The sequence below is a fragment of the Chrysemys picta genome, chromosome 3, assembly GCF_011386835.1.
Source record: "Chrysemys picta bellii isolate R12L10 chromosome 3, ASM1138683v2, whole genome shotgun sequence".
NCBI lineage: Eukaryota > Metazoa > Chordata > Testudines > Emydidae > Chrysemys > Chrysemys picta.
The window spans coordinates 198,948,614-198,961,664 of NC_088793.1; the positions used below are offsets into that span (position 1 = coordinate 198,948,614).

Here is a 13,051-nt window from a genome sequence, read left to right on the forward strand (position 1 = left end):
GCCACGTGCCCACCCACAGGGGCCGCAGGGGCGCGTTGGCCCCTTCCAGGAGTGTCATGGCCATGTGGTGCACTCCTGGATGGCAGGGTGGGAGGGGTGGCTTGGCTCGTGATGGGGAGGAGATGTCGATGTGCCTGAGTGGGGCCGGGGTAGGCAGGGAGCCTGCCTTAGCCCGCTGCGCTGCCGCCCAGGAGCCGCCCGAGGTAAGTGCCCCCGGGCATGAGCCCTCACTTCAACCCCCAACCCTGAGCCCCCTCCCAGAGCCAGCACCCCTCATCCCCTCCTGCACCCCAACCCCCTGCCCCAGGATCAACTCAGAGCCCCCTCCCGCACTCCAAACCCCTCAGCCCCAGCCCAGAGCCTGCATGCCCTCCCGAACCCCAACCCTCTGCCCCAGACCAGTGAAAGTGAGTGAGAGTGGGGGAGAGCCAGCGATGAAGGGGGACAGGGGGATGGAGTGAATGGGGTGGAGCCTCAGGAAAGGGGCAGGGCCTCAGGGAAGAGGCAGGGTAGATCCTGGGTTGCACTTAAATTCAAAAAGTGATCTTGTGCATAAAAAGGTTGGAGACCACCGATCTAAATTAATACAATGGGGTCTTCCCCCTTCGTGGCTCTGCAGAGTCTGGAAAAGGGCAGGAGGCAAGCCACAAAGTGATTAGTAGAAAACTGTGTCGGTTGAAAACTGAAAAGCTCCCAGGCCCTGCACCAAGTTTTTCTACATGGGGTATGATTTTGACTATGGTTTCTTATTAATCGTTTCCCTTCCCACCTTATTATATCAACACAAAATCTCAATAAGGCTTTTAAGGCATATGTTGTTGAGCTATTATAATCACATTTCTCAGCTGGTGAAGACACTCAACCCTTGTGCTTTACTCAAAGTGTGAGGTCACAGACAAGTATCAAACGCCCTGTTGTGCCTCATTATTAAATCCAATTTCCTGAAATTCATATCTTATATTTTGGCAGTCAAGCAAAATACTTTTTTAAAACACTGGGAAGTCAGATAAACTGGGACAGTAAAATCAGTTACAAACAGAAGCTTTAATGAAGATTCATTTACTCAGAAGCAAATTTTAAAGACTTTTCCTATAAACTTCTCTCCGGTTTATAAGGCACAGATCAGTTGAATCATACTGCTAAATATTCTGCTCCCCACCACCCCAGAATAACAAATTATTACGCCTTTTGATTTTACACTACTGAAGCAAAATATTTTGTGAGAAGTATTGGGATGTTCAGTGATGACAAGTCAATTATGCCATTATTAGGAAAGTTTCAGAGTAGCAGCCGTGTTAGTCTGTATCCGCAAAAAGAAGAACAGGAGGACTTGTGGCACCTTAGAGACTAACAAATTTATTAGAGCATAAGCTTTCGTGGACTACAGCCCACTTCTTCGGATGCATATGCATATGCATCCGAAGAAGTGGGCTGTAGTCCACGAAAGCTTATGCTCTAATAAATTTGTTAGTCTCTAAGGTGCCACAAGTCCTCCTGTTATTATTAGGAAAGCGGTCTGCTGAAAAGTACCGTAACAGAGACTTGCGGGAAAGGACTGGCACTTGAGGCAACTTACATATCTCACATTCATTTTAATAGGAGACTCAAGTTCCCACAATAGCCTGTAATGGAGAAAAAAAAGCATCCAGTAAATTGTTACTAGATCCCAATAGAAATCATAGGAAAAAAATCTCATGGAAGGTACAAACTTCATGTCCTTGGTCACTGATGCATATTACAGTAATTATGCAACATTTCATCTATGGTCCTAAACCTAGTTCCTGTTTGGAATTCTAATGGACCTTTGAAGAATAAGGTTCGATTTTCATTCTACAGGAGATAAAAGATCTGCTGACACTATAGCCTGCATACCAAGACAACATTTTCTTGCACTTGTTATACTCTTGGTGCAACACTCGTATTTCTGAGAGCAAGAAAAAATAAACAATTAATAAAAAGACATTTGATAGGAACTGTAGAAAAGGACAGTATCCATCTTACATAATCTTCATTTTATTAATCATTTTCTTAGCTTAAGATAATCACACATACTCACTACAAGTATGTGTTTACATTATGTTCATAAATCTAAAAAATATCCAAGTCAGAATAGCGCACACAAAAAAGTTTAATATTTAAAAGCAGTCACTTAGTGACCTGAGGGGAGATAACACACATCACAGGCCTCGTAGTCCCAAAGGAGTTGTTCAGGGTTAGGTATAACTCACAATACTGAATACATCACAGTACTGAGAAGAAAATCTGAACAGTTCAATGCAATCCAACTTTTTCCCTGCAGCTACGTGCTTTTGAAGTAGAAGTGATTTTGTTGTACCTCCTTCTCATGATCTGAAAACCAGCTGGAGTCTCTACTGGAGCCTTGAGGCAAAATATGAAAATCCACTAGGACAGCAAAGTTCCCACACTGGAAAAAAAAAAGGGGGGAAAGAAAGAAAAGTTAAGTAGTTGTTGTTGTGAGGCACACATCCAGCAGACAAGGAAATAAACCGTCAAGTGATCATAGTCAGAGGTGCAGTAGCCACAATTAAAGTCTGAGAGTTTTTTAACCTTTTTAAAGAAACATTTCATTTTTAGGTATGGAATTTCCAGTTTTAACAGGCATTCCACATATTTATAATGGGAAACAGTGCTAGAAACAATATTATTTTGCTTATTATAACATATCAAATAACAGATATTGCTACTTGTTAGATGTACCAAGCATAAGCACTCAGATTCTTGAGGATGTGCTAGTCACAGATCCACATTTAAGGCTGCGTTGTGTTTTGCACATAACTAAGGTGTTAAATCTTCACTTTATCTAAGAAAAAGACAACATATCCTCCCCAAATTTGCAGCACTTACTCTATTGAATTAATTTTCTGAGATGTTACAATTATTTTAGAGGTTAAAATAAATTTTAAAATGAGTCCCTTAAAAAAATTAGCAACTGTATCAGTCTTCTGTTTATCCTACATTATCTTAATAACAGAAAAATACACTCTTCGAACTTTCCATATATTTAACATTAATCGGAATCTTTTATCTGGCCTCTATTTAAAGAAATTACGTTATATTATTAATGACTGTATCTAATCGTTAGGATTATAAAGGCTACAGCCAGGGTCATCTCAACAACTCAGATAACTCTTAAGTGGGGCCATTGTGATATCAGAGTTTCAACCAGTCACCATCCTTTCTTTATAATTAATTTATATGCAAGAATTCTAGTGGTTGGAATGAGACGGGATGTGAGGGAGACTGGACATATGAACCAAGAATCTTCACTGGTAGATAACTTGGCCCAACTGGCACTGCTGGGCTCCACTGGTTTGCCAGGCAAATAAGGCAGGAGTATAGTGGAGCCTTTCAAGTGCAAAAACATTAGGACTTTGAAGACTTTCATATAGCATCAGTCTCACTAAAACAGCTCTCTAACCCAATAAGTCAACAGCAAGTTAAGGGCCAATTCAGCACTGCAGTTTGGCTGCTTTATGCTGTTCTTATGGTGCAAGTCAGCTATAAACGCAACTGGTAAAGTGTGCTCTTTCTGTTTTGGCACTTTTGACCAAGTGGGATGGGAATGGCTGCAGCATCTCTTCCTAATACATTTGAACTTGACTTCATTCTTGAGAGGAATAATTTGGAAAGCTTATTAAAAAGCAAATTCAGTAGCAGCATTAGATAATGTTCACTGCTCATGTGTGAGAGGTATCCACAGGCTACTGGGGTAGAAAGCCCTTAATTCCCCTCCAATAGAAATAGCTACCAAGACTGGCTTCTTCACCGCTCTATTTCCCTTGCCCTTTATTGGAGCAAGAGAACTGAACCACAGATCACAGGGATACCTTCTCTCTTCTTAGCTTTTGTCAGACTAGCCTCTACTTTTTTCCCCAAAGTCATTCACTTTATCTTATGGCAAGTTCGGAAGTCTCTCCTGTTACTCATTATGAAAGCCAGATGAAGGCAGCCATGCTTATGTGCAGTTTCAATGTATGGAACACTTGTCCTCATCATCCTACCATCAACACCTTAGGACACCCATACCCAATGTCTGGCTGCATCCAGGCCATTAGGACACATATATATTCTTTGCATTTTTCCTGGGAGAATCTGTGAAGTAGTACAAGCCCCTTTCGACAATTTAAACTGTGCCTTGCAGTTTTCACTGCTAGCAGTTGCCACTGAAGAATGGCAAATCCTTTTTTCCTGTAAAGTGCCTCCGTTCATGGAGTAGGGGTTCCAGACCCTTAATCTAGACAGTCACAGTCCTGGCCACAGATGACTGTATCATCAGACTCTTGTAGGAAGAGTAGGAAACGGACTCCCAACGTTTGTGCCTTTTTTTTTTATAAGCTGCCTTATCAATAGCAGAGATAAAATGAGGAGACTGCCACCCCTCCTACATCAGCTGGCGCAGAATAGGGTGCATGGGCAAAGCAATCCTTGAGTGGTTATCTTGTCAGATCCTGAAAGCTGCGCGGGGTGACATCAAAACGATATTTGGCTAGGGGACTATAAGAAACATAACTTGTTGCAAAATGTGAAGATGCCAGTTCAGTATGTAATAGTCTGCCCTATGAGACAGTAATGACCCATGGTGTTAGGAGGTACTGTGGTCTGACTGTCTCACTGTCTCAGGCATTTCTAAGGTGTCTAACACGATGATATCCAAGCAACATTGTTTATAAAAGACCTACTGCACATGGTCATTACAATACTCAGGAATTTTTCACAAAAGTAGGCAATATTATTCCTGGAGTCCTAGCCAAATCCCTGGATATTTACATTCTGCCACTTAAATTTCCCCTGTACTTTCAAATGGATATTCTATGCTTCACTTCCTGTCCCTAAATATTACAGGGTGTTGATTTTCACTGCTAAACATCTGCATATTCAACTCCAGCATTTCAGTTGTGGGAACAATTATTCCTAGTAACAGCAAAATAGATAAATTATAAAATAAAGCACTTTTTTGATCTTTGAAACTGAAAGGCACATCTAGACCTAATGTTCAAGGTATTACAGAAAGTACACTACTTGAGCGTCTCTTACTCTGAAAGAGTGCTAAATATGTTGAGCAGAAATCTAAAAAAAATGTACCATGATTTCATCATGGTGATTTTTACCAATTGCAATGCCATATTAAGTAAATCAGACATTTCTCCCGTTATTTCACATTTCAGATTAATACTTTTGCAGAAGTAATTACTGACCAGAAGCAGTCAACAACAGCTTACCTGCAATTACAAAATAATGTATGATCAACATTGTACCAGTAAGTAGAATACAAAACTCTGCCAGATGAGACAGGCATTGTGTAATCAGTTTGCAAAGCTTCTAAGTTACGTATAGGTATCACTCACTGAAAGAACAGAATGCTTTGATCTATTTTTCAAAAGGCGGCCTTCTCTTTCCTCCAGAGATCCAAGAATTAACAGATGGCTGCAATACCAAACCTCTCCAAGTTTTTAAACTGATGACAAAGTACCTCTAAAAACCTCTAGTGAATCATTATTTAGTCCCAGCAAACTTTTGATTTGACTGGCAAACTTCAAAGTTACAGACAGTACATAACAATATAGGTAATATAAAGCCATTACACTGCACACAATCAAACACCTGGCACACTGAAGGTATTAGTTATGATGAATTTTTAAATAATTGGTACATGCTAAATGTTACCTTAAGCCATTTTGTACTGAATATAAAAAATATAAATATTTAGGCCTGAAAGACATCAGCCTGAGGTCAGATTTTATTTTTTAAATGGTTTTTGTTTGGGCGCTAAAGTTACACATAAAAGGACACAAGGCAGAAAGGGATCACCAAGATACACCTCTACTTCGATATAACGCAACCCGATATAACACAAATTCTGATATAACGCGGTAAAGCAGTGCTCGGGGGGGGGGGGGGGGGGTTGCACACTCCGGGGGATCAAAGCAAGTTTGATACTACACCGTTTCACCTATAACACGGTACGATTTTTTGGTTCCTGAGGACAGCGTTATATTGAGGTAGAGGTGTACAAGATGCTATGTGAGCAGTGGGCCTGCTGGGTCTCACTAATGCTAATTCTTCAAACACTTAGACCCTGCCCTGTGATGGAAGGAATGGCCCTTGTGCAGGCTTCTTTATACCTTGCATCTACACTACGCATCTGTCAGAAAAGCATCTCAACATAGCTGCTGCCACTGCAGCAGTAGAGAAAACAGCTCTCTGTACAGACTAAACTCCAATCCAAAGACGTTAAGGAAAAAACCCTGGGACTTACATTGCTCAGTATTGCTAACTCTAATGTTTTCATTACAAGTCTCACAATATTTGGTCTTTAAAGCCCAACCTCCTGGAGTCATGTGATTTCACGATGACAGGTTTCAGAGTGGTAGCAATGTTAGTCTGTATCAGCAAAAACAACGAGGAGTCCTTGTGGCACCTTAGAGACTAAATAATTTATTTGGGCATAAGCTTTTGTGGGCTAAAACCCACTTCATCAGATTCATGGAGTGAAAAATACAGTAAGCAGTATATATATCACAAAATGGGCAACGTCCACCTTGATTGCATTGGCCTCGTTAGCACTACAAAAGTAATTTCCCTCTCTTGATATTCACCCCTTCTTTTCAACTGTTGAGAATAGGCCACTTCCAACTTAATTGAATTGGCCACGTTAGCACTGACCCTCCAGTTGGTAAGGCAATTCCCATCTTTTCATGTGCTGTGATATATATACTGCTACTGTATTTTTCACTCCATGCATCTGATGAAGTGGGTTTTAGCCCACGAAAGCTTATGCCCAAAAAAATATGTGATTTCATGAGAATCTCAACTTTTTTCTGGGAAAAAAGTAAGTTTGTAGCCCTCATGGTTGCAGAGGAAAGCTTTAAAATGTGAACCCTAAATGTTCAAAAATCAAAGATAAATAAAAAGAACACATAATTAAAAAAAAAAAAAAAAGATTTTTAAGCCAGTCTCATAACTTTGGGGAGCCTGACCCATGATTTTTCAAGGGTTGGGATTGGCAATATTGTAATCTAAAAATCTGATAACACTTAAAACTGTACACCATATTGAAAAATACAGTTAAAATTGGCATTTCAAAACTACTAGTAAAGACATTTTAGACATGTGTTATATCTAAATAGCTAGCAATCAAATGTTTATCCTGCCTTAATTTTCAATATAACCTTACTTTCCCCAGCCTGAAACATGTTGTTTATATATTAACCTTCATCACTTAATTATTAAGCAAAGGACTTAAAGTTATCTCAGGGTATTGCCAGTGTGTCATGGTCCAGCAACAGAATTTAATTAATTCATAACAACATTTCTGGGCTCAGGCAGCTTGCAAAAATACATTGATCATGTTATGGATTCCTTTAAGGGGACATAAAAATGTTTTTTTAACAGAATCAGAATAGAAACCACTAGGATATGGTCTGAATTTGTCAGTCAAGCAATGTCGCTTGCCTACAGCCTGCTAAAACGTTGGCCCGGGCTAAACTCAGATGAGTGACTCTGCACAGCCTGGCAAACAGGCAAGACTATTAAATCCAACACTCCAAAAAGCAGAAGAGGAATTAAAATAGACCGGTAAAGTTTATTTCTAAATTCAAATATGCACATAACCTGTTTCTGGTGCACACACTCTAGTTCCTGTCCTTGCACATTCATCATTACAAGTAGCCTGAAAAGAAAGGCAAGATCAAGGAAAACAATCTTGAGAATGGAGGGAGAGGAATGGTGATTTTACATTCAGTTTTGCCAGTCCAAAAGTGCTTTATCACCACCAGTCATTCCCTGGCAGCCAATTCCTTAGAGCCCTAATTTTTTGTGGGGTACGAGCAGCAAAACAATTCACTGTAATCTTTGGTTAAAACAAAATCAGAGAAGAATGGAAACAGATTAGCTTTTTTGTACTGCTGTCGTCACAAATGATTTCATTTCTCAAGAAGATGCCTGCTGACTTCAACAACATGATCAACTTACAAATTTTAATTAAAACCATTTTGAAATACATTTCACAATTCAGATGTGGTGAGCAGTGCTTCTCAACATGTGAGCTTTCAGACTGCTGTGCTCAGCAAGTGGGTGCAGCTTCCTTTTAATGTACAATTTCCCAGGGCTAGACAATGCTAGCTACAGTTTTATTCCACTCTCTGATGTCAGAAGTATGGAGCAAAGAACTAGATCCTGATGATCACCTCTTGATGATATCACAGGTGGTCAAAAAGCTGGTAATGGTTAGGTATGTCATAATGTATAATCAGCAGTAGGGCAACAAAGGTATACGCTCAGTTTGCACTAAAAGCATCATAAAGCCAAAAAGAAACTCTTGAGCTTTCCTCCAGTGGAAGGAGGATTTGGGCCTGCAGAGCTTCACTGTCTTTAACCTGCATTTGGGGTAGCTTTCTGGCTGCTGCTGGAATTTCCTGGCCCTGGTGGATCAAACGAGACTTTTCGAAGTCACAGCAAAGTTCCCCGAAGCTTCCTGGAGCATCTCAAAAAGAAGAACAGGAGTACTTGTGGCACCTTAGAGACTAACAAATTTATTAGAGCATAAGCTTTCGTGGACTACAGCCCACTTCTTCGGATGCATATCTGTGATGGATGGATGATCATCATCATATTCAAGTCCGAGGATGTAAGAGATTTTATTTGTTTAGTTTTGTTGGCTTTTTGTAAAGGAACTAGGGTGACCAGGTGTCTGGTTTTCAAACAGCTGGTCGAAAAGGGAACCTGGCGGCTCCGGTCAGCACTGCTGACTGGGCTGTTGACTGTCTGGTTGGCGGAGCTGCACCAGGCAATGGGGCTGGCAGGATCCCTGCTAGCCTCTGCGCCTCCTGGGAAGCAGCCAGCATGTCCCCCCTCAGGTTCCTACGTGTAGGGGCAACCAGGGAGCTCCGCACGCTGCCCCTGCCCCAAGCGCTGTCTCCACAGCTCCCATTGGCTGGGAACCGCGGCCAACGGGAGCTGCAGGGGTGGCGCCTGCAGATGGGGCAGCACGCAGAGCCGCCCAGCCTGCCTCCACGTAGGAGCCGGAGGGGGGATATGCCGCAGCTTCTGGGAGCTGCTTGAAGTAAGTGCCTCCCGCAGCCTGCACCCTGACCATCCCCCTCCAGGACCCCAACCCCGTGGCCCACACAGCCCTGATCCTCCTTCTGCCCTCCGAACCCCTCAATCCCAGCCAAGAGCACCCTCTTACACTTCAAACCCCTCATCCCCAGTCCCACCCCAGAGCATGCACCCCTAGCCGGAGCCCTCACCCCCTTACACCCCAACCCCCTGCCTCAGCCTGGAGTCCTCTCCCACACCCTGAACCCCTCATTTCTGTCCTTACCCCAGAACCTGCACCTCCAGCCCAGAGCCCGTACCTCCTCCCACACCCAACCCCCCTGCCTCAGCCAGGAGCCCCCTCCCAACCCCTCGGCTCCACCCCCCAGCCTGGAGCCCCCTCCTGAACCCCAAATTCCTCATCCCACCCCAGAGCCCACACCCCTAGCCAGAACCCTCACCCCCTCTTGCATCCCAACCCACTGCCTCAGCCTGGAGCCCCCTCCTGCACTCTGAACTCATTTCTGGTCCCACCCCGAAGCCCGCATCCCCAGCCGGAGTCCACACCACCTCCCGCACCCTAGCCCCCTGAGCCAGCCCGGTGAAAATGAGCGAGTGAGTGAGGGTGGGGAGAGCGAGCGACAGAGGAAGGAGGGGATGGAGTGAGTGGGGGGACCGGGCCTCTGAGAAGGGGCAGGGCATGGACGGGGCCTCAGAGAAGGAGCGGGCCAAAGGTGTTCAGTTTTGTGCAAGTAGAAAGTTGGCAACCCTAAAAGGGACTCACTAAGGAACTTTATCCTTTCAAAAGGTGCTTGAATGCCTGAACCAGGTTGCCTCTGGAAGCAGTGTCTAGATCTAGAGACAAGAGCCAAATTATTCCTTTGAGCCAAAATGCGTTGCAGAGAAGAGTCTTGGCAGAGAATCTGGTGATGTCACAGGCAGGGCCGGCTTTAGGAAGTGCGGGGCCCGATTCGAACAGTTTTGACGGGGCCCCAGCAGGGATGACTAAAAAAAAAAACCACGTAAACAAACACATGGGGCTTGTACTCACCGGGCGGCGCTCCTAGTCTTTGGCGGTGGGTCCTTCACTCGCTCCGGGTCTTCGGTGGCACTGAAGGACCTGCCGCTGAAGTGCTGCCGAAGACCCGGAGCGAGTGAAGGACCCGCCGCCGAAGTGCCGCTGAAGATCCGGAGAGCTGCCGGGTGAGTAAAAATTAAAAAGGAGCCTCTAGCCAGGGAAGGGATTCTCGGCCACTTGCCCCCACACCGGCGGCTCTGCCACTGGGCGCGGGGCCCTCTTAGGCGCGGGGCCCGATTCGGAGGAATTGGTGGAATTGGCCTAAAGCCGGCCCTGGTCACAGGAGGTTCAAAATGGAGAAGGAGATACATATAGTCATGTGAGTCATCATCACCATGTCTTGGGTAGGGGGAGACTGGATTGCTGATTTGGCAATCTTGAAAGGGAGTTGATCTATTCAACCATAACTTCCAAAATTTCATTAGGATACAGGCAACCTGAATCATCTGATTCAAAGTGCTCACGGCAGGAGAATAATTCCACTTCATAAGCACAGGATTGGGGTGAAGACAAGTTATGTCTAGGGGAATCCTCAGAAGAGAATGATTCGCTTTTTTGGCAGTGGTGTGTATAGCTCTTGCACCAAAGGTTCCAAAAAGGATGAGAGTCCCATACTTGGTGCTTCGATGGGATGAAGGGGGGAAGGGACACACATCTGGGGATTTATCAATAAATTACAGGAGTATGAAGCCTTCCTCAAAGTGATCCCTCTAAGACTTTCTCCTTGCTAGACAGAAACTAGGGTGGAGGGAGAGGGAGAACAGGGCCACACAAATTCTCAGAACAGATTGCAGAGAAAATCTGTTTGTGAGCACAGAAGCAAAAAATTGAGGAGTAACATCAGAGCAGCAGATCATCAGGCACACCTGTAGAGGGTGCTGACAGGCAGAGAGCACTAGGGATTGGGGAAGAGCAGGAAAGAGAAAATGAAGAACTTCTTACATGCCTCTGATACTTAGAAAGGATGGAGAAACCTAGAAGTTCCAAGTCTGATGGAGCAGCAGAATCTCATGACTGAGAAATTCAAACTTAGTGTTGACACACACAGCTGTTAATGCATGCAATTATTAAAATGCTCCTCGCAACCTGACAGACTCAAAAATCAACTGTTTTCATACGACACAATACAATGAAATAATGTTTCTATATAAAGCTCCTCACTCCACTATTTTTATTTTAAATTTGCTTCCTATAATCCCTACTATATGTAAAATGTAGAACTGGTCTTCCAAGAACCACTCTGTGAGGCATACTCTTGAAAAAGTGGCATAAAATGCAGTAGAGAGAACAAGTTTATTTCAGTTGCCAACCAATGCAATTCTGTAGGAGGCAATTTTGTAGCCTACAAATGGAAAGAAGCCATCAGGCCAGGAGCGCAAGCAATTGCAAAACACAAGTTCTTCCTCAGGGCAAAGGCTCCAAATATCAGTTCAATTTCAACATCGTAAAGGGATGTACCATGTCTCTGCCTGTGTCAAAATGGATCCACATAAACAAAAACTGCAAGATCACATTTGTGTCAGATCGGGGACAGATATCCTGAGCTCACAAAAAGTTGCATGCACCCTTTCCTTCTCAAGTGCTGCAGTTAACGTTCTGACAATCTGTGAAGCCACTGATGACAGGCCACAAATGAGGGCATGAGCAACTCATATTCACTGTGGTTTGTTTTTATTCTCATGAATGGGCTTAATAACAAAAAGAATGGACAGACAAGTAAAGGGCGAGTACAGGAATGAATAAAACGCCCTAAAACTATTCCCTGATGTATTTTATTTTACTTTTGCTGTAAACAAGAAAAAGGTATTTCTTATATGACTCTGTTAGAAAAAAATGGAAGGATTTCTCTTGGGAATATGTTCAATCACAACTTCTAGACCCTGGGTGATTAATACATTTACAACAAAGACGAAATCAATGTTTTGGGGTTTTTTATTTACCAGTAGTTGAAATATGGTCATTTACCATGTTCTCAAGCTCAATGCTTAATATAATGGGCATAAGCACTTTTCTTAATGAAAAAGGCATCCAAAGGCTGTAAGTGACCCTTCTCCTGCATCCACTCCAGACCATCTGCAATAAACTTTTCATCTTAAGAAGCTGAACTGATGAGGGATGGATGGAGGGGACTCAGGAGAGCTGAGTTCAATTCCCTGTTCTGGCACAGACTTCCTGTGTGAATCTGTCACTTAATCTCTGTGCTTCAGTCTCCATCTGTAAAACAAAGGTAACAGTAATGCCTACTAAAAAGGGCTGTGCAAGAATAAATTAATTAGTGTTTGAGAGGGTCTCAGATAGTATGGAAATGGATGTCATTATACACAGATATGTAGAACTGAGAGCCTTAACAATTTTCACTTCTTCCATCAACCCAGAGGACATTGCAAAGGATGTGTGTGAAGCCCATTAGCTTTCTATTATTAAAACTAAATTGACCTCCTAATTTATTTATCGTTTAAACATGAACAACTCTACATTTCTTTCTCTACCCGGACACCAGAGTCAGAATCAGGGCTTCACACCCAAGAATAAAATTGTTCATTGAAGTCCCTAGCAATTTTTAAATGACAAAATTAGCATTAAAAGTGGTCTCTGGGCCAGAGAATGTTGTTGAAAAGGTAGCTGAGAGGAAAAAAGGGGCCAGGAAACAAAAACAAAGAAACAAAAAAGTAAAATAATTTTATGAAGACATAAATAGTAGTTAAAGATACTTTTAAGCCTTTTCAATACCATTCTCTTATATTTGTAGTCATGAAATAATATTTATAGATTTGCATAAAACACTTTCCAAATTGCATTTTAATATTAATTAGTCAAAGTTTAAAAATAAAAAGCCAAGATTTCCGGGGTACGCATTAATATGTTACTAGTACATTTCCTAGGTAACTAAAGGTAAAAGGCAAAGCACACCCAAGG

The 13,051-nt window shown here is 42.8% G+C and overlaps 1 protein-coding gene across 7 annotated transcripts in view; it reads right to left on the reverse strand.

The window, feature by feature from the left end:
- The window catches only part of SLX4IP (SLX4 interacting protein), a 120,611-nt gene that overhangs the window by 56,567 nt on the left and 50,993 nt on the right, over positions 1–13,051 (reverse strand). For 2 of the 7 annotated variants that reach the window (XR_010599978.1, XM_042846916.2), the window contains exons 3-4: positions 12,101–12,349; positions 2,336–2,425 (exon numbers count right to left, since the gene is read on the reverse strand). The exons of 1 other annotated variant lie outside the window; for it this stretch is intronic. Coding sequence is in view for 5 of the 6 variants with exons in the window: in XM_042846916.2 (XP_042702850.1) it covers positions 2,336–2,425; positions 12,101–12,226 (216 nt within the window). In the remaining variant the exon portion in view is untranslated. Of the gene's footprint in view, positions 1–1,576; positions 1,623–2,335; positions 2,426–12,100; positions 12,350–13,051 lie in introns of those variants that run through there. 4 more of the 7 variants (XM_005287402.5, XM_065589761.1, XM_065589763.1 and 1 more) reach the window with 3 other exon arrangements.